The sequence below is a fragment of the Emydura macquarii genome, unplaced genomic scaffold (assembly GCF_026122565.2).
Source record: "Emydura macquarii macquarii isolate MOO-44397 ecotype Brisbane River unplaced genomic scaffold, CSIRO-AGI_Emac_v2 contig_18, whole genome shotgun sequence".
In the NCBI taxonomy this organism is placed as follows: domain Eukaryota; kingdom Metazoa; phylum Chordata; order Testudines; family Chelidae; genus Emydura; species Emydura macquarii.
Genome location: NW_027130155.1, coordinates 5,358,035 through 5,380,272, shown reverse-complemented (window position 1 = coordinate 5,380,272; position 22,238 = coordinate 5,358,035). Strand labels below are relative to the sequence as shown.

Below are 22,238 nucleotides of genomic sequence, written 5' to 3'. Positions count from 1 at the left end.
GTGCATTTGGTAATTTGAGACATTGCATTTTATAGGATTATGATGCCATAGTGGGGGAGAGAATATTGAATTTCAAAGCGTTACTGGAAAAAAGCATTTTTTTGCTAGGCTTGTGCATAGGGGAACGTGCACAGTTAGGATTCCCAACTCTTGTCACCAGTACTTGGATGGTCTTTGTTGCAGATGGGATATGAAGCCTAGGTAAAATCAAAGTCTTGTTTTGCTTTGGGAAATGTAGCTGGCTTGTTCCAAAGGGATGAGGGCTTCTGTAACCTACATTTATTAGATATTGTAGGGGGTCTTCAGATCTGCATGGCCTTCAGAAGGGTCATATGGGTGAGTTTAAAGAGATACCATCAATTTCAATTATCATAATTAGTGGTGCAAACATTTCAGAAGGGATATTAATGCTAGTGTGCCAGGGTTTAAGGTTCAAAATCAGAGAGCAGGATGAGACCTATGTGGTGGGCAGATTATCCCACCTCTGCCCACTGCAGGGCTCTTCTGAAGCATCTGATGCTATTCACTGCCAGAGACAGCGTACTGGACTAGATGGACTGTGGGTCTGATCCGGTCTGGCAATTCCTATGTTTCTAATTTTAAAATAGCAGCTACTCTCTGCATCTTTTTACTGGCTGTTATCTAAAATTAGTGTAAATGATTGTGCCTGGAAGGGGGAAAATTTCCCCGTTTGCTTACATTGTGCATTTGACAGTAATTGAGTCAGTTCTGTTATTTCCTATGGATAGTTAGCCAGCTTTCCATTTATTTGTGTGATCTTTCACACAGCAATAGAGAAGAGAAAAATAGTTAAAAAGCGAACAAACAATCCCCTGCCCCCAAAAACCATGGTTATAAAACCACAGGAACCGGCAGGGGGACTCAGGTAGGCGTAGTGCCTGAAACTACTTTCAAACTCCTATTTTGTGGCTTACAGTACCTTTTTGTCCACTAGTATTTCTTTACAAAGACGGTTTATTTTTTAGATTGCAGGGAGATTGGCTTGTATGTGTAGAGACAGTGTCCACTATGTTTTGAAATGCTTTCAGAACTTTCTCCTGTATTAAAGCTGGGCTGTTAATATTGGGCCATAATCTTTGTATCTTTGGGTGTGCAGTGGCCTAGTTCTTAGGATACAGGACTAGGAGTCAGAAGGCCTGAATTCTAGCCCCAGCCACATCACTTTGTTATTCAGACTGTGGGCAAATCACTTGGTTTCTCCATGACGTAGTTTCCTTATCTGAAAAACAGAAAAATTATACTCGTTCTTTGTAGAACACGGGAGGGAGAGTGTGGGTGAAAATTCAGTATTATAAATGGTAATTAATGATGTATGTACCATCTCTCCTGGCTGGGTGGTGACCATTGCTGTCTTTTTTCTAAATTGCTTTCTAATTCACAATCTCTGGGTAATTGTTGGATATTGAAGCTGCACAGCTAGGTGATATGTAAAGATGTCTGGTCTGGTTCATTCCCTCCTCTAAACTCTGATAAAAGTTGTTCATGGTTACTTTATTTTTCAAGATGCCTCAGGGGATGGCAATATTTAGGTTCAATATTGTGTGGTAAGCTTGTGTGTGTGTGTGTGAGTGTGTGAGAGAGAGGAGGAAAAGAATTATCTGGCAAGTTTGATATGTGAACAGCTATAAGTATCCTATTAAAAGTGCTTTGCACACCCATAGTACCTCCTGGCCAAGGATGTCTAAGTGCCCGGTAAACCTTAGCCTCACAACACAGTTAGGAAGCAGACATATTACCCCCCCACCCCACGTTACAAATGGCATGGAGATGACAAATATCCCAGAGCAAGTCTGTGGCAGAGATGGAAACCCAGATTTCCTGACTCCCAGTCCTGCACTTTTCTGGATGCTGCTTCCTTTCCTTTGGCTTGTGTGAGCCGCTGTTATAATAAATACAATATTGAATGCTAGGGGTAAAATCTGGGTCCCATTGAAGCCAATGGCAAAACTCCCATTCTCTTCAGTGGGGCAGGATTTCACCCCAAGTGACTTCACCCACTTAAGATGCCATGCAACTGGCCCCTAGAACTGCAATTTGTAAGGTGCTTAACTGCTATGATGAAACAGAATTTACAAATAACAGTCAGGAAAATGTACCCACCCATGTTATACTGGGCTCTGACGTGGGGGTGCCACCAACTATAGGTAGTCAGAAAGCTGAATTCATCTCCAGCTCTTGAAAGCTATTTCATAATCATCATCATCCCTGTGTGTAATAAGTTTTCCAGCTTATCCAGGCATTTTCAAGGGCTCTGGTTACACTGTGTGAATACTGAGACTGGCTCAGGTAAGATACCGAAATGAGTTGTGTGTTTCATTATTTACATTGACTGGATTTGTTTGTCAAATACTTTGTCATGGCTTCAAACTTATTGAATTAGGCTCTGATCCTGCAAAGACTTATATACTTGCTTAACTTTAAGGGTCTGAGAAATCCCATTGCAGTAACCACGTCTTCCATTAAGTCAGTGGGACTACTCTAGGGTGGCCACTCATACACCCCTAGAATATCAGACGGTTCCCACCTGTGTGACCCTCCACCCACCAGCATGACGTCACATGGGGACACTGTTTTGAGGATCGATTCATCCCCTCCCTCCCGCCAGCATGACCTCACACACGGCACGTGCAAAGTCCTGCTAGCGGGGGCACAGCAGTACGTTCTTCAAAATGGCTCCCCCATCTGATACCAGACAAATCCATGTCTGGTTTATCTCAGTACTGGCGGGGCGGGGATAGAAGAGGAACGTTAGAAAAGCAGGACTGTCTGACTTAAAACTGGAAGAATGGCCTGCCTAGACTACTCATGTATAAGCAGATGTTTGAATCTCTGCTGGCCTAGCCTTAGTCTGTCTTCAGAGAAGAAATTTCTGTGCTAAAAGTGGAAAGCCACAGTTACTTTAAGTGTGATTAAACTCTTGAATGCAGAATTTCTCTGAGCAGTCAGAGCTGTTTAATCTCCACATCTGTTTTTTCAAACAGGCTTAACTAGTAGCCACTGGTCTCACTATCTCTTGTGGTTGGCTAGTTATTTTTAGTGTACCTAAAAATGTGCTGCCCCCTCAGAGAATGAATGAAGAAACAGTCCCTGCTCAGAGGAATTTACAGCCTAGATTAGATATGATGCAACAAGAGAGATTATAAACAGACACAAAAGGATTTGGGGGCGGAAGGGGAAAAGGAGAGGAAACCAAAGGGAAACAGTAAGATCAGGTGATTTCTCAGCTCAGTGAGGCATGTGCACATCTTGATGTTTCTGTTCTCTTTTTTCCCTTTCTTACTTCTTTTGGGCAAGAATGCAGAGATGAGGGGGCAGGGGGGAATTGAATGAAGAGAAAAAGGTGGTTTGGGGAACAGTATTTGGGAAGATGCTCCAGGCCTAAAATAGAAGTGGAGAGTTGTTTGCAGATCGCAAGTCATGAGCATTGCCTGAGTTTACAAGGGAATATTGCACAGAGCTTGCCCACATTATGCCGGACGTTAGGCCATCTCTTGGTCACTAAAATCACTGAATTCACCGGACAAATATTTGAAGAGATTGCTTTTGGCAAAATACTCAGATTCCTGCGTGTGAGTTTTTGTACTGCTTTTGCTGAAGTGAAGGGTAAATGAATAACTGTATGAGCACCACCTTGTGGAGAGCTTAGATAACATTTAATGGAAGAGATTTTTAGAGCAGGTGTTTCGGGGTATTTATTGCTAAAAATATTTAATTTACATTTTTGGGTGTGCAATAAATGCAAATTATTCTCAGTACTGCCAAGTTCTTTATGGTTTTGCATTATATTGTATTTCTGTCTGTGCACACAATCAAAGGACACCATTCTGATAAGATCTGGTTTTTTATTTATTTCATGGAACAGTTACTATCAACTGACTTTTTACTTTTAGATGTTCAGGTATGTCATGTTACATAAAGTTTGCACGCTTATACATCTAAACAGAGTATTTGTGTATGTTGTACACAGAAAAAAGAGACAAAGAATGACAAGAAAACAGATAGGACGTGTACTGTAAAATGCAGTCACTAGTCCTGGTTTGTCAATGTGCTTGGGTATCTGAAGCAGGAATCAGTCGCCGGTTCTGTAGCAGAACTCTGCTGCTGACTTGTTGACATGAGGTTCTTTATCCCCTCATCCAAATGAAAATGTAGTTTTTCGAAAGGGTTGGGTGAAACTAACCCTTTAGTGCTGTGAGTGTCACGTTCCTGAGGCAGAGACAGTGCTAAAGGACTGGTGCTAACAGTCAGGGCCTCAGACCCACGGCCTTTAAGGGGAGAGTGTTTTTTCTCATCACTATATGTCACCAGAATTATAAAGAAATTGGTCTAGGTATAATGTTATGTCAGAAAAGTCCAACTCCTGTAATGAAGGGGAATTTCAAGAATTTATAGTAAGAATTAACTTACAGTGGAAAGTAATTCCCTGTTACAGTTTGAATGGACTACCAGCTTCTATTTCCTCCATACCTATTATGGTAGCACTCAGTTGGTTAGTTTTGAGGGCTCGGTTGTTCCAGAAATAGATATTCTACAGTAATAGTTTTGCTTTTTTTTTTACTAGCAAAGTTGTAGAGACTCGGCTTATAGGTTAATTTGGTGTGTGCAGTATACTGCACAGAGGGAAGGGACTAGCCAGAGAGCTTCCACAAAAGAACTTGCAGTGATCACTAGGCCAAAGTTAGCCCTGTGTGAAACTGAGCCCTGGTGTAAGGGTGCGACTCCGGTGAAGTCAGTGCAATTCCATGCCCCAGCACTCTGAAACTCCAGGAAGGAATGTTTGAAGCAGGGCGACATTCTTACATTTGAAGTTTTCGGATGGGACTTTCAGATGTGCTCAGAGTTGCCTCAAATTTGCTTCCAGCGGGAGCAAAGTTAGGCCAATGCTGAGTGCTTTTGAAAAATCACATCCTATTGTATTTTGCAACCAAAAGTGGCTCATAAATGAACTGTACCTAGTTTTCAGCTTCGAGTCCTATGCTCAGTCCACTAGGACCCCTGTCTCTTTACTCACAGTAGAAGATTTAAAAAAAAAAAAAAAAAAAGACGTTAATTAAGTGACAGAAGTTAGAAGCGTACAGAATTTGAAATGTGTGAAGCAGCTTGTGTTTCATGCACGCACATCAGATGAACATAATGGTCTTTCCTACTGTCATCACTCTATTTACTCTGATTTTATTTCCACTATGTACAGCACCTACAGGAGATATAATTATTCAATTAATATCACTGCTCACACTAGGAGAAAGGGCTGGTGTTGGTGTGTCTCCCTGCCAAGATTTGCTATGCTCCACTTTTCTCCTTACTCTTTTTTTCGTCCTGCAGCAGTGAGAAGCATGTGTGCATATATCACAAAACTACACCCTCTCCCAGAATTCTTGTATAGCTTGAAATAGTTTTAATAATGAATTTTTCTGTCTCATAAATGATGACTTATAACCCAATGCAAAGTGATTTGTAGTAGACATAATGCCAGTCTACGCTGAGACTCCTGTGAAGATATCAAAGATTGTTCTCTTGGTAACAAAGCATTCTTTTCCTCTGTGGATTTCAGTACTTTACGGAGCCAGCCACAGGATGGTGGATGACACGTGTGTGCAGTCTCTTTCTTCAGAAGAATGGGACAGCCCCATTCCAGTTGATGGCTGCCCCCTCCCACTTAGTTCTGATTGCCATCTCCACAGAAGGAAATCTCTTCTCCGGGTCACTTTCATCTTCACCATGATTCTTTTCCCAGTGATGAGAATGAGTGTCTGAAAGGGCAATCCCCCAAATTCAGTGGGGAAAAAAAACCCCCAGCAACATGAGTCTAATTGCTACAGCTCCATTGACTGTTCTGTTCAAGCACTAATCAGATTTTAAAATTCCACATTAGAAGCCTGATGGAACTGTGCATTAATATCCTGCTCGTCTACGTGCAGTACAGGTCTAGAACTGCTAGGCAGATGCAGCTATTGCAAATGGAAGTCTAGACTCATGGCAGTGTGCAGTTTAAAGTTAACATGGTTGGCACTGCTTGCTTTCCAATATTTGGTCATTACAAAGGCAGTTGTATTAAATGTTCAGGTTTTGGGATCAGAATTTCAGAAAGTGAGGTCTGTGGGCACTACAGGCATTTGGGCACACAAATGGAATTAACCGTAGGTGTAAAAATGAACAAGGACCTCACTTCCTAATAATCTGACCCTAGTTCACAATAGCAGTAATGACCTGTGGGTGGCGCACTTCCTGGCAGTTTAAGACCAGCTGGGTAAAAGATCCTTGGGCTCTCCACCCTTCCCCTGGATTGTAAATAGGATGGAAAAGCCCTTCCCATCACTTGTTGTTATTACCCGGTTATGAACTCAGTGCAATGGCTCAGAATGAAGCCTTGCTTTCCTATGGGTTATTGTGCCAGCCACGAGCTGTTTGGAAGGCTGTCATTGAAAATGAACCAAAGTCTGCACCTGCGGCAGCATGCAAACCTCAGGATATATAGTGTATTAAATCTGAGCAGCCATACTGACTTTTGTATAGCAGTGATGGGGCATAGGGTGGTGGGGAGGATGCAGGTGGGTTACATCTTAGTGCATGGAATGAAGCTATAATCTTTGAGTCACAGTTCCAGGGCCCATCCAACCAGAACGGCAGTCACTGACCCACCTCCTGCAGATCCAGTTCTGGCCCTATTAAACGGCTATACCCCAAAAGGTCTGGCCTCAGTGGAGTGCAACACAGCAGAATAGCAGCAGACCAGCAGTCGTGGCACTCTCCTCTCTTTCTACACCTGTTAGACACTCACGGATGATGTGGCCCATGGGCAGCAACATCACGATGGATCTGTGCCACTGTTACAATTAGGAGGACAATTGTTGTTAAGTCACTGGACTGGGACTCAGGAGATCTGGATTCAATTCCTAGCTTCATTGACCTTGAGCCAGTCATTTTAATCTATCTGTGCCTCAGTCCCCCATCTGTAAATGTGGATGATAATACTTCCTCTCTTCCACCCTCGTCTGTCTATTGAGATTGTGAACTCTGTAGGGCAGGAGCTGACTCTAACTAGGTGTCTGTACAACACTTGGTACAGTTAGGCCCTGACCTTTGTAGGCACTACTGTAATACATGTGATAATAACGTGATCCCCGTCCTGCATGGTGCCATGCTCTCAATTCCTATTAATATTGGTGGGTATTACAGATGTTCAGCATCTCAGAGGATTCTTGGTGTTTATGTATAGATTCACAAAAGGTCAATTCTATTGACAATATTCCTAGACATCTCCCCAATAATAGAGCGTCTGCTCATGAATACTCCCCCCCACAACTTATTGTGTCTCTCAAAATCCGCTTTTGATCTCAGCCTTCTCTTATGCATTGTTGTTTACTGTAGCTTCCCTAGACTATATGAACAGATTAATATTAAACACTGACAGTGATCTGCATTTAAACACCCTCCTTTGATAAGCTTAAATGCCTACCTATTGTTAGATGCACTGTTTTTTTCTGTGATGGCTGCCCATTATATAAGTAAAGATCAAAGATGTGTTCCATTTTCCAGTCAGATAAGAGCAGCCTGTTTGTGCTGAAAAGAACACTGTATGTTCCATTGATGTTGCACAGCCAGATGGGTAATTTAGGAGTCTTCAGCATGCTTCCAACCTGGGGGGAAAAGGGTAGTTCAAACATACCCTCATTATTAATAGGCACTTAATGTCTATGTTGCTTTAAAGGAGCATTAGTTTTACTGCTCTGAATATAGGGTTACTAGGAGGTATTACTGTCCCTTTCTTCTAGTAATATCACCACTGATACCTTTTAATCAGGGAATGAGTAAATAAGTCAAGGTGGCATGAATGATATACGTCACAAATTGAACTCCAGCTCTGATGAAATCCTCCCCCATGCTTTCATGTCAATTGATTTACAGCAGCTGACGATTTCATCCACTAAGTTTTAACTTGAGAAGTGCACTTTGCTTTACGAAAAGTGTAATAAAAAACCTCCAGTAGATCCTAAGCCTGGGAATATATTTATGGGAATCAGCTTTTAAAAAGAACACTGATATGATGGGGTTCTAAATGGTCTAAGAAAGGGGCGAGATAATGAACGGGTTGTAGCCAATTCAACAAATTGTGGCCCCAATTCCACAGTCCTTCCACATTCATTCTAAAGTGCATTTGTGCAATTGCTACTGAAAAGTAGTGCTATTCTGCCAGTAATTCTATGTGGTAATGTAAGCAGCTAGCATCAGCATCTGAAATATGGAAAACAAACAGTGTTATGATATGGTGTAACCATGGTGGGGAAGGTGTATTAAGCAAGGTTTGAAGGGCTGAACATTGCATCAAAGAAAGTCTCTCTAAAAGTATGTAATCTCTTTCTCCCCACCAGTAGGAGTGAATTCTCCAGTCCAGAGAGTTTCCAGGTAGTCCAAGCATTGCATTATCCTCCAGGACCTGCTTCATAATGTCTCTTCATAGTGCTGAAACGTCAGACCTCTGGGCCAGGTTCTGATCTCAGTTACACTGATGTAAATACATAAGAACTCTATTGGGCATAAATCTCATTTCACTTATTTATATAGGTTTTTATAGTGATGTAACACCACTTAAGTTGCTCTGGATTTGTACGGGGTAAATGGAATCCGAATGTGCCCTCATAACCTAAAACAGAAAATAATGGAGGTGCTCTGTAAATGGCACCTACTGCAGTAACATACTGCTGTTGAAAAGAACAGGCCAAATTCAGCCCTAGTGTAAGCAAGCACAACTCAATGTAAGTCTGTGGACTTGTGTTCTCTTACACCAGGGCTGAATTTGGAGTCTCCTGAAAGTCCTTCTATCTCTTCTGGCAGGCTATTGTGAGGGTCACTTGGGGAAATGCAAATTTCATGTCTCTAGATGTGGCCTTTGAACCTTGTTTTTATTGCTTTTACATTATGTTCGGACTCACATGATATATATTTGGCAGTCTCAGACCACTGCTCTATCAACAATTGCCTGCATCCAATGGTCATTAACATTAAGCCTGCTGTGTAAAGATGATTTACGGAGGTGAAATGAGAGATATGACCAATCTAGAGACAGAATAATTCCTCATCTTCAAAGCAAAATCTCTCTGTCAGGTGGAATTAAGTATTGAAGAAGAAGAGAACCCCTAAACAGTTTATAGACTCTAGTCCATAGACATATCCATGCAGTAATGGTTTATTAAGGAAAGTCACCTAAGCTTAACTCTAGCGTTTGATGGTATAAATAATCCCTCATCCATAAAAGAAGAAAAAAAGGTTTAAGTTTGCATTACTGTGCATTCTCTCTTGTCTGGGGAGGGAAAAAAACATCCTCTTATTTGTCTAGAAAATAATGCAAGTCAGCTGAAAAAATGGAATCCGACAACATCTTGTAAGTCAAGTTTGAAATAATCATTTGCTATTGATGTACCTAAGCCTCAAGAGTGCGACAATGACCATAACACATGTAAGAAAAGAAAGAACAACAATATGTATTGTGTCTTCTCTGGATAAGTGCAATTAACCCCAGAGGGTGATGTCTGCATTCATTCTGCATTAAGTGGATCTGTGAAAATATTTCAGTCTTAAAAAGGGAACTAATATAAAAAAACCTTGCCCAGATCCATAAAGGTATTTAGGCTTCTAAATTTGGAACGGGGCCTGGTATCTCAAGCCCTTAAAATACTGTCCCAAAACAGTAGAAGACTCTTCAAGCAGCTTAAGGCCCATCTTTATAAAGGGTAGATGTGTCTTGTTTTAAACTTCCATGGGAGTAGACAAAAAGCAGATGGAAGAAGCATTTTACTAGCATTGACTGTCTACCGTGTTTGATGTGTTACTCTGAGGACTGTAGCTTTCAAGCCCTGGATTTTGTTCTCCTGTGGCATGAACCAGGGTGCAGCTGAAAAACTTTTAAGGGACAAAGGAAAAGAATGGGGAGCACAGGAACCTATAGAGAAGCTCCTCAGATCAGGTACTGGTGGTGGAGGAGTAGGCACCTGAGCAAAGTGTGGCTGTTTTAGCCATGTAAGTGGAAGTTCCTGTGATGCAGCAGGGACTGGACATGTGTAAGGGGCAGGAGTGTGCATTAGAAGTTCAGCATGTGGGCATCAAGCAGTGAGAGGAGGGTGGAAAAGCGTGGGAGATGTAGAGGGAGAGTGCTGGTGTCTGTGTCCAATGGTAACCATAAGTGTGTGGCCAGGCATTGCTCTTTTGTGTGACTGTGAGTGGAGTGTGACTTATGATGCCAATGTTCATGGGCCTGGCTCATTCCTCAGTCCTGGCTAACTGTGCATGGGTGTGTTTTGGCTTAATGCAGACACTGTCAGCATTAGTTCAGATGGGTTTCTAGGAATGTATTTCCATGCTGTTTCTTTCGCGTGATCCTCCTTTTCTCCCCATGTCTCTCCTTCCACTCACTCCACCCACTTTCTATCTTGCTACACCTAGATTATGTCCCTTCAATCTATTTTAATGCTAGTTTTGTGAGTGTCAAAGTTGGCACATCTTAGCTGATGGCATGACGGCATTGAGACAACAACCCTGTAATTACCCAGCCTTCAGACTCTTTACCTCATCACTTACTGCCTGTTCCCTCATTCCACTGCCTTTTTCCAATACCATGATGTGGCCCCCAGCCTCTGTAACTGCCGTGCTTTCAGTATATTGCCAGACAGGAACCTTTCTAAGGCAATTTACAGTTTTCACATGGCTTGTGTTCATTAGTATTTTACCTTAGTTATCTAACTCAAATTAAGAACCCGCCATTTTTTCCCAGTGAAGACGAGCCGCCCCCCAGAAAGGCTAAGTGAAATTTCAGGGGGAAGCTGATAATATGCGTTGTGTACTCACTGTAACAATCTAAAGGCAGGGAATCTGAGCGTAGGACTGCTGGTGCAGCTCAGTGATTTGCATAGTCTCTCACCTGGAGGAGTCTGTAATGCTCCACTTCCTCCTTGTTCCAGTGTAAATAGCCCACCTCACTGCGAGTCAGGACTCCATGCAATAGTTCTTGCACTCCTCCTTCACTGTTAAATTTCTGGAACCCATTAAACACATGTGGACTTGCTCTGCCTGTTAAAATGATGTTGAGAATTGCCTAGAGGGGGAATGACCCACAATTACACTTTCAGGCAGTGGAGCAGAAACTACTCTAGAATTGCTTACTGTTGTTCATCTTTCTCATAGCTCTTCCCCCTCACCCCATACCCCCCGCCGCCCCAATATAGAGTAAGTGGCATAAAAACATGATTTCATACATATCCATCTTAGGCATTTCCAGGACACCTGTCACCCTGATATCTAAATGCCAATAACATAGGGCCTGTCACTTTGCTGTGACAAAGGTAAATATTATTAACCCCCTTTTACAGATGGGGAAACTGGAGCAGAGAGGTGAAGTGGCTTTCCCATAGTCACGTAGTGAGTCGATGGCATAGCCAGGGATAGAACTCAGAAGCCTTGCTTCTGAGCTCAGTGCTCATTCTGCTTTGTCTTGATGGAAGTTTTCAAAATTGTATAATCAGTAGTAAAAAACCAGTTGTGTCTATAGGAATGTGGGTATGGATTCGTGATATTAAGTAATGAAAATATGCGCAGGCAGCAAAATTAAACTCTGCTTACAACAGGTTGCCATCCATTACTTTACCAACACGTTGTTTACTATTAAGGACAACTTCTGTTCTCTTCTCCTTTTCATGTGTTTTGCAAGTGTCCTCCGAGAGGAAAAGCAATTGCTATGATTCTGAACCCTAAGCACTGAAATCCTGCTTGTCACTGATGTCTCCCACAAGTACCAGACACTTATTTTATGCTGCACAAGCACACGTTGCTATTTGCTTTCCCCTAACTCCTGCTTGTACTTCTGTATTATCCCTTAGTGTGCCTTGAAGAGAGACCCTGGTAGGCGATCTGTACCTTCTGATGCCTTTTGATTCAAGCAAATATTGGTGGGAAAAATATTTGCAGTTACATTTGTAATGCTTGCTATGTGAGCATTTTTACATTTTGTCAAAAATCCAAAACTGGCCCTCTTTTTGCAAAAATATCATACTAAAACAGGCTCACTGTCATGTGAACCTTTCTAATTTGGCATGTTTTTAGAATTACTTTCCTGTTTTTTCTGACCCTTTGCCCCCAAAGCCACATAATTTTGGGAGGTGGAAAAATGCCTAACAAAGCAGCTATAGCAGATGTCAGGAGAATGCCTGCAGCTTTACACAGCCCAGCAATGCTCTGGGCAATGAAACACAATGAAACTCTGCAACAGTAAAACCCTAACGAGGGCTCTGAAACCTTATTGCCAGATCTGGACATAGACATCCAGTACACAGTAGTCTGCTTTTCTTCTCTGCAAAGAATAGGTGCCTGATCCTCTGCTGGTGGGAACTCATGTTACCTCCATTGAATGAGGAACTGGCCCATAATCTATGACCTAACATTTGCCTTTTAGCAAAACGCAGTAAAATTTATGACTGTTTTTCAACCTCAGCCACCAAATGATGCAGGAAATCATCACAGGTAACATTAATGATTCAAATTCTAGGAGCTCAGCATTGTAGTTGTATGGACCATGAACTGTAAAAACCATCTGTTGGATAGGGCATGTGGATGCTGAGGCAATGGGCTTTTGAGTGGGGTGGGAAAGGGAAGGGGCTACGCTACAGTGGCATCTACTCTCTGCTGGCTGGCTTGTTCTATTTTCTCATTATATTTTGTGTGTGGTAATATTTTTTGTGACTACAAGTTTAATTGTGGCCGGACATCTAGAGCTTGTGTATAGATGTTCATTTTTATATTTTAAATTGAAATTAAGAAATCTTAAAATATATTTTCGTAACTGGGAAGTCCTTGATGGATTCTTCTTGAAATTCAAAAGACTAGAAGCAATAGCAAAAATAGACCTAAAACCCATACACCAATGTTAAGACAGTCAGTTAGTAGGACATGATTCTAAAGCTTCAGAAATACCTTTTGACAATATCTGGAACCATCTGCTTTTACGTGGGTCTTATTAACAATTGCAAATGTTCGGGAAACCGATTACAGGCATTTCACAAGAACCATTTAGGAAAAAAAATCACATAGTCCTACCTGTCTACAAATGAAGTTTCCAAGACTGAATTGTAACAGATGAGATGTTGTGAAGTCTAGGTCTTTTTGGAGCCTATGGAACCAAAACCAAAGTATTATGGTGGTGTCAACTGAATGATAGGAGTGACTCTGTATGTCAGTGTATGATTGTCAGGAAAAATTAAAAAGACTATACTTCTCAGGGTTATTTTGTTTTCCTTTATTACAGGCATAGCAGTGGTGAGCTAACTATATTTTTACACCCAGTTTTAACTTCTACTAGAGTTGGATCTGAGAGGCAAAATTCAAATTTAGATTCAGATCCAAACTTCCCCAAAGTGTGTGTGTGTTTGGTTCCCAGGGTTCGGTTCTGGCTGATCTCCAGAATATATAGCTTTTATTAACAACTATTATTAACAATTCTAATACCTATCTGTAGGAATTGAACAGAAAAGTTAGTGGGTAACATTTTCAAAAGTGCCTAAGGTCTGGACAACACACCAACTTTATATGGCTATAACTATTTTGGTAAGGGGTACAATTTTTTTTAACCAAAATAGTTATACAACACTGGTGTGGACGCAGTTATATTGGTATAAAAGTGCCTTACACCAATACAGCTTATTCCCTATCCTACATGGGAATAATTATACCAGCATAATGCCCCTTTACACCAATATAATTGCATCTATTCTGGGGCTAAGGGTAGGGGTTTTACCACTTATCTATATTAGTATAGTTAACGTGGTACAACTTTTGTGTGTAGACAAACCCCTTAGTGATTTAGGTGTCTAAGTCCCATTGATGTTCAGTCAGTATCACCACTATTACATGTGATAAGAATTGGTAGTATAGAGAGCAGTTTTTTGCTCCCACAGAGAAATTAAGCTTCCCTCTCCTAATTCCTCCCAGTGCCATAAGGAAATAGACCACTTCATAAGATATTGCTGAACTTGTGCAGAAGGTTTTAAAAAAGACAATTTACCTTTCCAATGTCCTAGAGAAAAGCAAGCTATATAGAAATAAGATCACACCATGGCTTCCTTCACCTTTGAACTGATATAAAACAAACAAACAAAAAAACAACAACAAAGAAGGAATTACGGCAGTTATCCATGACTGGTTGAGGTATCTCTTCTGTTAACTCTTCAGATATGTTCCCCCTGCATCTTTTGCTACAATCTTAGATGAAAATACTGGACCAAATGCTACTGCAGTCAATGGGAGCTTTGCCGCTGACTTATTAAGCACAGTAGGATCAGGTCAAAAGGGATGATAGAAATCTTTCATTTTTATTATTTCATAGAACAAATTACATTCCCATTTGTTTTTTTCTTTGTATTCAGCTTTTAACAAATGATTTTAGTGACTTTACAATTTTTTTGTATTTTTACAAGCCACTTTTTCATTAACATAAAATTTAGGTCCTGATTACATAGAGTATCCCAATCCCATTGAGGTCACTGGCCAAACTCCCATGACTTTCCCTGGGAGCAGGATCAAGCCAAGTAATGCACTGTACCGATTTCCGATAGTGAAAATCAGAAATGATTCATGATCTGTTCATTAGGATTCTGAAGATCACATTAAATAAATGTTATAAACCTATTGCAAGATCAGTTCTTTTAAAAGAAATAGGATAGGTGAGAAGCAAAAAATAAATATAAAAAATTGCTTATTCCTCACTTACACAGTGTATATGATCACAGATAAATTTCTGAGCTGCTTCTTTCTCAAAAAATTCAAACAGCTGAAGCTGGAAGTCAGGAACATAAGAAAAAAATAGAACAGGAGACATTAATTATATCCAAAAGTGGAGTTTTCAACCCACTGTTGTATTTCTTTCATACAACCAAAGGAATGATGTAGGAATCTAATCTGAGTCTGCCTGAACTAAGGCATTCAATTATATACAGGATTACGAAATAAATAGCTATAAAGTTAATGTTTGCCCTTTTTGGGGAGGAGGGGAAATCAGTTGTTAATCAACATGAATTATAGCTTCTGGATTCATATAAAGCCTTTGTGAAGCAACAGAAATACCTTTCAGAGCTCCAGCTCTGACATGGATTTTAAAGGGCTTATAATTTGTAATGTATCATAAGGTAGGGCACAGGTTTAGGAGATTTTATATTCGCCTTTTAAAAAATTCAACCCACTTTTTCCCCTGCAAATTTTGTTTATAAACATATCTTCTTACTTACTCTTTCAGTAAAGTTATCTATTGTGTACTCTGTACTGGGCGTAAAATAAGCATCAGTGGTGACAAGACAGACAGTGGCCTTCCGACCTTCCCCTGCTGTCCAGAGAATATCTCCCAGAGATTCGGCAAGAGCGTTTTCTTGTTCTGTTTGGCTTATTTCACACAAACTGCAATGCAGGACACAAAAGAATGCGAAAGGCATGATAATGCAGATGAACCTACCCCGGGAAAACTCTAAGGAACTGTGTACGCACAGGGATAGCCCTGATTCAGCACTCAGTGGTCAGCAATCAGTGCTGGTGTCTAAATGTAGACAGAGCCATACAGCTAAATGAGCTACAGGATCAGCACAAGCACAGTTACACCAGCTGCTGGCCACTGTTTGCTGAATCAGGGCTGTGCTTGAGTGTAGCGAAGGCTGTTGCAACCATTATGATGTTGGAGGATTATCTTATTATTATAAACTAGTCCTACCTGTGTTCTGACATGATTTACTCTTTCCTGTGTTAGAACCATTTTATGATCATGCTACAGATTTATGATACAGTTCAATGAAGGCTCAGGTTCTAATATTCATTCTCTAACCTGGGTTGCCTCTGTCTACACAGGTGAGACCAAGCTATGTTATGACATGATCAGGACTCTATCAAGTAATAACCCAATCCCTGACACAATAAAATATGTATGTAGATCGGCCTTACTTGAGAACCAAATTCTATCCTACAGGAAAACCTGTGAGAGGAGGCCAGAGGACCTAGGAAACCTTGAAGTGTTTCTGGCAAACGATCCTCTCATGGGGATGAGCTTAGAGGGCTGGGGAAGAGGCCAGAATAGGAAAGCTATATTCCTGAGGCACCTGCCCCTCTGCAGCACGGCCTCTACCTCTAGAATCAAGAATACCAGCTAGAATCAAGCTGCCATTGGCTGTCCATGCCGCACTGTGAGTCAGTGCTCCGAGGAGTCACATTAGCTCCTGCATGGCTATCTGTCGCTGTTAAAAGGGGCTGGGGAGCATGGCTGGAAGAGGTTTCAGGAGTTCTGAGAGGGAGGACCATGCCTCACTGGCTCCCACCCCATTGGATGCTTTCCCATGCTACTTTACTGTATTAGCTACCCTCCACACCTCACTGATGGGGCTAAAAGTCTCTATTAAACCTTTGCTCATGTTTTTGTCTCTCTCCTTTGATTTCTCTGAGGGTGCTAGTGGAGTCTGCGACTGCCAGAGAAAGGAAGATCTGCCTTTCTAGGTGCAGCTTTACAGAGCTATCCCATGATTACCCTCTTTGCCCAACTGAACTGGGACTAAGCAAATTCATGTTAAATCCTGCCTGATCTCTGTGAACCTTGGGCTGCCTTTCGGGGATTTCAGTGCTGCATGGCATTAGGGCCTGATCCCAATGACCTGATCCAAACTGGGATTATTACATGATAGCACTGGGTTTTTTGGCTCATCAGGAAAAAGATTGGGCCTTTGGTTTGACCCATATACTTTCTGGCTTACACTAAATAACACATTATATGAGCCATTTAGTTATTTGCAGGTAGTGTTTAGTGTCTTTGTGCCTGCCATAGAGAAATACTTATCAACCCACATAGCCTGGTTTTCAGCTCCTTTACACCAGTGTAACTCTACTGATTTCAATAGAGGTCTTCCTGATTTACATCCGTGTCAAGAAAGAATCAGGCCCATGGATTCCATGAGTCATAACCTCAGATAGTATAGCGTTATGCCAGTTTACACCAGATGAGATCTGGATTTATGTGGTTATTCAGATTTTGGACCCATCAAGGAAGATATTGGAAACTAGAAGGATTTGCTAAGAAAGGAGCTGCAACACAAACAGTTTAATTTTTCCCTTAAAAGCACCTGTGCATTCCCATTACACTCTATTCAGCCTGTTAGCCAGCCTGAACCCCACATCTGGCTCTAAGCATATGCATTTGTTATCATTAAGAAGGGCTCCAAATGTAGAGGGGGAGGGCACCTGTGTTTTCAGGACTTTCATTTGATTTAGTACTGCCACACTGGTGTCCTTTGCAATGATTGTTGAACCCTGCCTTCTCCTTTCAAACATTGACAAAGAATATGCTTGAGATCAGGGGAGGCTTTTAATTTCAGTTCTCAGTATGAAGGCCAGCCATGCAGCATGGGAACTGTCCATAAGTACTGGTCACCACAAATCAAAATAGGCCAAACAAGCAAGTCCCTTGGCCATAAAACTAAAATGTTTCTGAAAGAAAAATCCATAGCAGATGGGCCAGATTTTGCTCTTCACATTGGTATGAGCTTGGATTTGCAGCAGCATAATGGAGAGTAGAATCTGTCTGTATAACACATAGGACAACACTATTCTTTCTGTTTAAGTCCAAATCATTCAAGTAATTAGAATTTTTATTTCCTGGGGAAGTACAATTTCTTACCTTTGGAGGGAAATATTTTCATCTCTGTTTCTTACGAACAAGAAGTATTTAATGATGTTCACCTGTACAGCCATCAGAATTGCTCTTGCTCCTCCCTAGAAGAATTTCAGAGTTAAAAAACAAAACAAAGAAAGACACCCTCCTCCCCAAACCAAACTCCCCCCCATGAACTAGTGGAACCAAACTAGCATATGCTATGTGGACTTCATGCTAATTCCAGCCTGAGTCTCTGACCAAAGTCTGAGCTCTCAGGTATTGGTGTCAGTAATTTGTCTGGCCTGTCTGGGAACTCAGAATGGCCACCGTGCTACTGACAGCTCTGGAGATAAACTGAAAAGCAAGTAGAGAAAGGCCTTATGGGCCTAAAAATAAGAAATCTTTACCCCAGAAAGGGCACAGTTTTGACCCTGACTATATGCCTGTGCTGGGAAGATGTCCCTCTTCCTTCTGCTGACTACAGCTGTCTGTATGGTGGGTAGCAACAGGAGAGGAGAGCAGCTTCTGCTCAGCCACTCTTTCCCATTCTGTGCAGTGGGCAGGCAGGGGCAGAGTGTGAGTGGAGCCTTGAGTAACTATTTTCCAATACAGCAGCCAGCACAGCAATCTGCTCTAGATATAGGACAGGTTCAGGTTGCAATTGCTACTTTCTCCTCCCCAGCGGCCTCCAAGAGCACCAGAAGGACCAGATTCTCTGAATCACAATCTGATTCCTGATCTGCTTCTGGAGCACAATAGCTCCTTACTCAGGGTTTGCTGCAAAGAGCAACTGAGCCTTAAATTAATGAATTCAGCAATAACAAACTCTTCAAGATTAGAAAATTTCAGCTGGACTTGCTAAAAGCATTTCAGTGAAGTTAAATGGAATTGCCAGAAAGCATTGCTACATAAATAGGGGCTTATGGACAGTCACAACATTAATTACTTTCTGCAGTCTTCTTGCTTTGCTTCTAAGGCCCTGATCCAGTAAAACACTTAGCATGTGTGTAACTTTAAGCACATGAGTAATTACGTTGAAGTTACATGGGGACTGCTCATGTTTTCAAAGTTATGGGTGTGCCCTGCTGGATTACAGTGAAATGTTACCACATTTGTTCCTTATCTGGACCTAGAAACATTTCGGGTCTTCCCTTAAGGGACATGCTTTGAATTGCTCACAGAGAAAATATTGGGGAGCATGCATGTGATTTGAAGCTCTCTACAGTGCATCTCATGGAGAAAAACAACAAAAATAATGGATGGCTATTTAAGGGATGATAAAAAGTTTAAAAGAAATTGGAAATAGAGATCTCAGGATTGACTCTGTGCATTAGGAAATGACAAAAGTCATGAGAAAAACTGGCTAGCGAGGGGCCTGGATGAGGAAGTCTGAAGGTACTGAATTGAAAAAACAAGTTTTATAAATAGAAGAAGGTTAACGAAAGAGTGCTCTGAACACCTGCAAAATAAAGTTGGCAAATCTGTGCAAAATAACAATAAAACCAAAAGAAGACCAATAGTAACTGTATCTGGACAGCTACTGGGGGGGGAGGAGGGGGAACCTTGAAGGAGCAAGACCAAAGAAATAGGAAGGAAAATCCCACTGCTAGATAAGGGAGTAAACTGAATAGTTCTCTGAATGGTTAGATTCCTGTGTGCAGTTTCACTGCCTGGAGGAAGAACAGAGCACTTCATTACAAGTCATACTGGAAATCTCTAAATTAAAGAGGCTGCCAAAGGCACAAAAGGGGAAAAGTGCAGAAATGTCCTGAAACTCTATTTCAGCCCACTACTTTTAGTACTGTTATAAATAAATCCTCTTTTTCTGGTATTTTCTTCAGATTTTGCAGACTGCTCTGTCGTCCTTCAGTCATTGCTTAGCCATGCAATATATTCAACTCTTGTAATCTCTCCTCATAAATCATTCTCTCCAGACCCATAATTATCACCTCTTAACCCATTCTAATTTGTCCATATTTCTGGTACTTGGATGCCTGGAATAGAGCACAGCATTCAGGTGTGATCACGCGGAATTAGAGACGTGTGGAATTAGAGTACATTTGCAAATCCCAGCAGTTCCCTCTGTGATACTGAAGCTACAGCGTCAGTTTAAATATAAGTATTTACCTTTTCTGCCTCCACAGCATAGGACAGATCAGAATATGGGGCGTGGAACTTGAAATATGACTTTTTCCATTCATAGCTGAAGACGTGGAATGTGTTTCCAAATAACATCTTTCGGATCTCCTTCAGATGAGAGGAATAAAGATAGAATGATCCAGAGTCTCATTTATGCTAAGGCCACTTTACACCACTTTGGCAATGTAAAGGGGCCTTCAATAGGAGTGAATTACATTGACATTCACTTTAAGGCACCTTCCTTCACATTGCCAGAGCAGTGTAAGGTGGTCATAGAGTATGTCTACATGTCAGCTGGGAGATGTGATTCTCAGCTCACTTAAATAGCCTAAAAATAGCCATGTGTCCATGGTGGCACAGGTAGTGGCTTGGCTAGCTGCCCGAGGGGTCTGGTGGGAGTGTACTTGGGGTGGCTGCCACCACTGACACATGGCTATTTTTAGGTGTGAGCTCAAGCGGAATTAGCATGGGTACATCTATGCAACCTGGGAATCACACCTCCCAGCTCAAATATAGATGTACTTTTAGTGAGAATTGGGCCCTATGACATCAAAGGAAATGAAACATTTTTGGCTAGTCATGATGACTTGTTTCAGGTTGCTATTACAGTAAAATATAGTAGTAGACTGTGAATAATTTATAGCGCCTAATTTAAAGGGAGCCACTTTTCAGATTTGCTGTTGCTCTTTTCTGCAATTCTAGGGATGAAATTCTGGCCCCACTGAAGTCAATGGTAAAACTCCCACTGAACTGAATGGGGCCAGGACTTCACTTCAGAGATGCAAAGGGGGCGTAAAGCTGGCTTAACTGGCTACTTGGGAAGTCTCCCATGTAAGGTGAAGCATAGAACTGGCCTAGCTGCTCATTCTCACTAGTGGAATGCCTTCATCCCTCTATTCACACACACCTGAGTGAAGCAATTTACGTATGTGTTTGCCCATTCAAAATGGATAACAAGCTGCTACTTACTGATCACTTCTTGTGCTGCATTTCTAGCCAGAAGATACTTAATGGGAATGTTTACCTGTGGTGTTCACCTCGTGAGAGTGTGGCATAGAAAAAAGGGGCTTGGGTTAGCCAAAAGAACATGTTCCACATACCAGTCAGGGTAAAGTGTTCCTGGGCAAACATCATGGGTTGCTCTGTTCACAGGCTCTGATTAAGCAACTCCACTTCAGAGATGGAATGATTTATGCACACAGGCTGTTTTATCCAGTGTGGAGAGATTCATCTGAAGTCAGTGAGACTACTTGTGTAAGCAAAGTTGTTCATATTCATAAATCTTTGCAGGACTGGACCCTTACTCTCTATTTTGTGTGTGTTCACCAATGCAGATCTCTTGACAGAATTTTGCCCTTCATATTAAAGTCCTGGGCTTTATATTAAATAGGTATCGTACATTGACAGATGCCTGGGATTTTTATTGATCCTTACAGCCTCCAGGCATCAACGATCAATTCCCCATCTGGAAAAATCCCATTGGAGCCAATGGAGACTCTGCATGTGGGGGACTGGCAGGGTCATGCCCCAAAATATCTAATGGCTCAAAAAACTACCCTTTTGGGTAAGAGAAAAATGTTACTGTCATCTCCTGAGTTTACGACCAGTGTTCTTAGACCATCCATTAGGCCAGTGGCTCTCAAAGCATGAGACATGGAGGAACACTCGGGGTTGAGGGGGCCAGCCCAAATGGAGGATGAGGTCGAGAGCATCACGCTTCCAGCCCCGCTCTGTCCCCAGACTAGCTCTACCTCCAATCTCTTTCAGCCCCCAGTCCTGCTCTGCCTTCAGGCCCAGCTCTGCCCTCACTCCCTCTCGGTCCCCAGATCAGCTCTGCCTCTAGCTCCAGCTCCTCCCCTCCCCAGTTCTGTCCCCAGCTCTGCCTTCAGCTCAAGTTCTGCTGTGGAGGAAACCTTGTCTGTGCAGTAATGGAGGAGAGGTGTGGACAGATTTCCTTACTGGTCAGGGGAGGGCACACCTGGAAAGGTTTGAGCACCACTGCACTAGGCAACTAAAATAGCAAAGAAACATTATCCTTTATTATTTGCCATATTATCTAATAAACATTGTATTATCAGTTTTGCGGCTTGGACAGCAAGTGTGTTCTGTAAAAACATCATCAATAAATAATTAGCATTATATTCTCCTTTCATCAACCCCAACAAACTATGCGCTTGAATCCAATAATAATCCAAGCCTCACATAACACCAGATAAGATTCCCAGCTCTCTTTGTTTTGGTGAGGTTAAATTACAGCTCATGCTTAATTGACGAGATATGCTTACCATTGCCATTTCTAGGGAGATAGGCAGGCTGCCCAGGTTTGAAGAGACTGTAAGAGGTTTGGGGACTGAAAAAGGGATATTGGATAGAAACTGTCCCTGCCTTTTGGAACTTCTGAACGGAGATGATCCAGATC

General features: G+C 41.7%; 1 protein-coding gene across 2 annotated transcripts; it reads right to left on the bottom strand.

Annotated features, from left to right (window-relative positions):
- Positions 1-4,649: 4,649 nt before the first annotated feature.
- Positions 4,650-20,138, bottom strand: MINDY4B (MINDY family member 4B). 2 transcript variants are annotated; one of them, XM_067538808.1, is made up of 9 exons: positions 19,808-20,138; positions 17,705-17,799; positions 15,285-15,450; positions 14,771-14,836; positions 14,066-14,136; positions 13,102-13,174; positions 10,934-11,107; positions 7,478-7,658; positions 4,650-5,771 (listed from the first exon to the last, which is right to left on the bottom strand). In XM_067538808.1, exons 1-9 carry the CDS (start codon positions 19,913-19,915, stop codon positions 5,629-5,631), a joined length of 1,077 nt encoding a protein of 358 aa, XP_067394909.1. In that variant the 5' UTR covers positions 19,916-20,138; the 3' UTR covers positions 4,650-5,628. The 2 variants fall into 2 exon arrangements, with proteins under 2 accessions (XP_067394909.1, XP_067394997.1); XM_067538896.1 differs by lacking the exon at positions 4,650-5,771 and adding an exon at positions 5,887-6,845.
- Between the last annotated feature and the right edge of the window lie 2,100 nt (positions 20,139-22,238).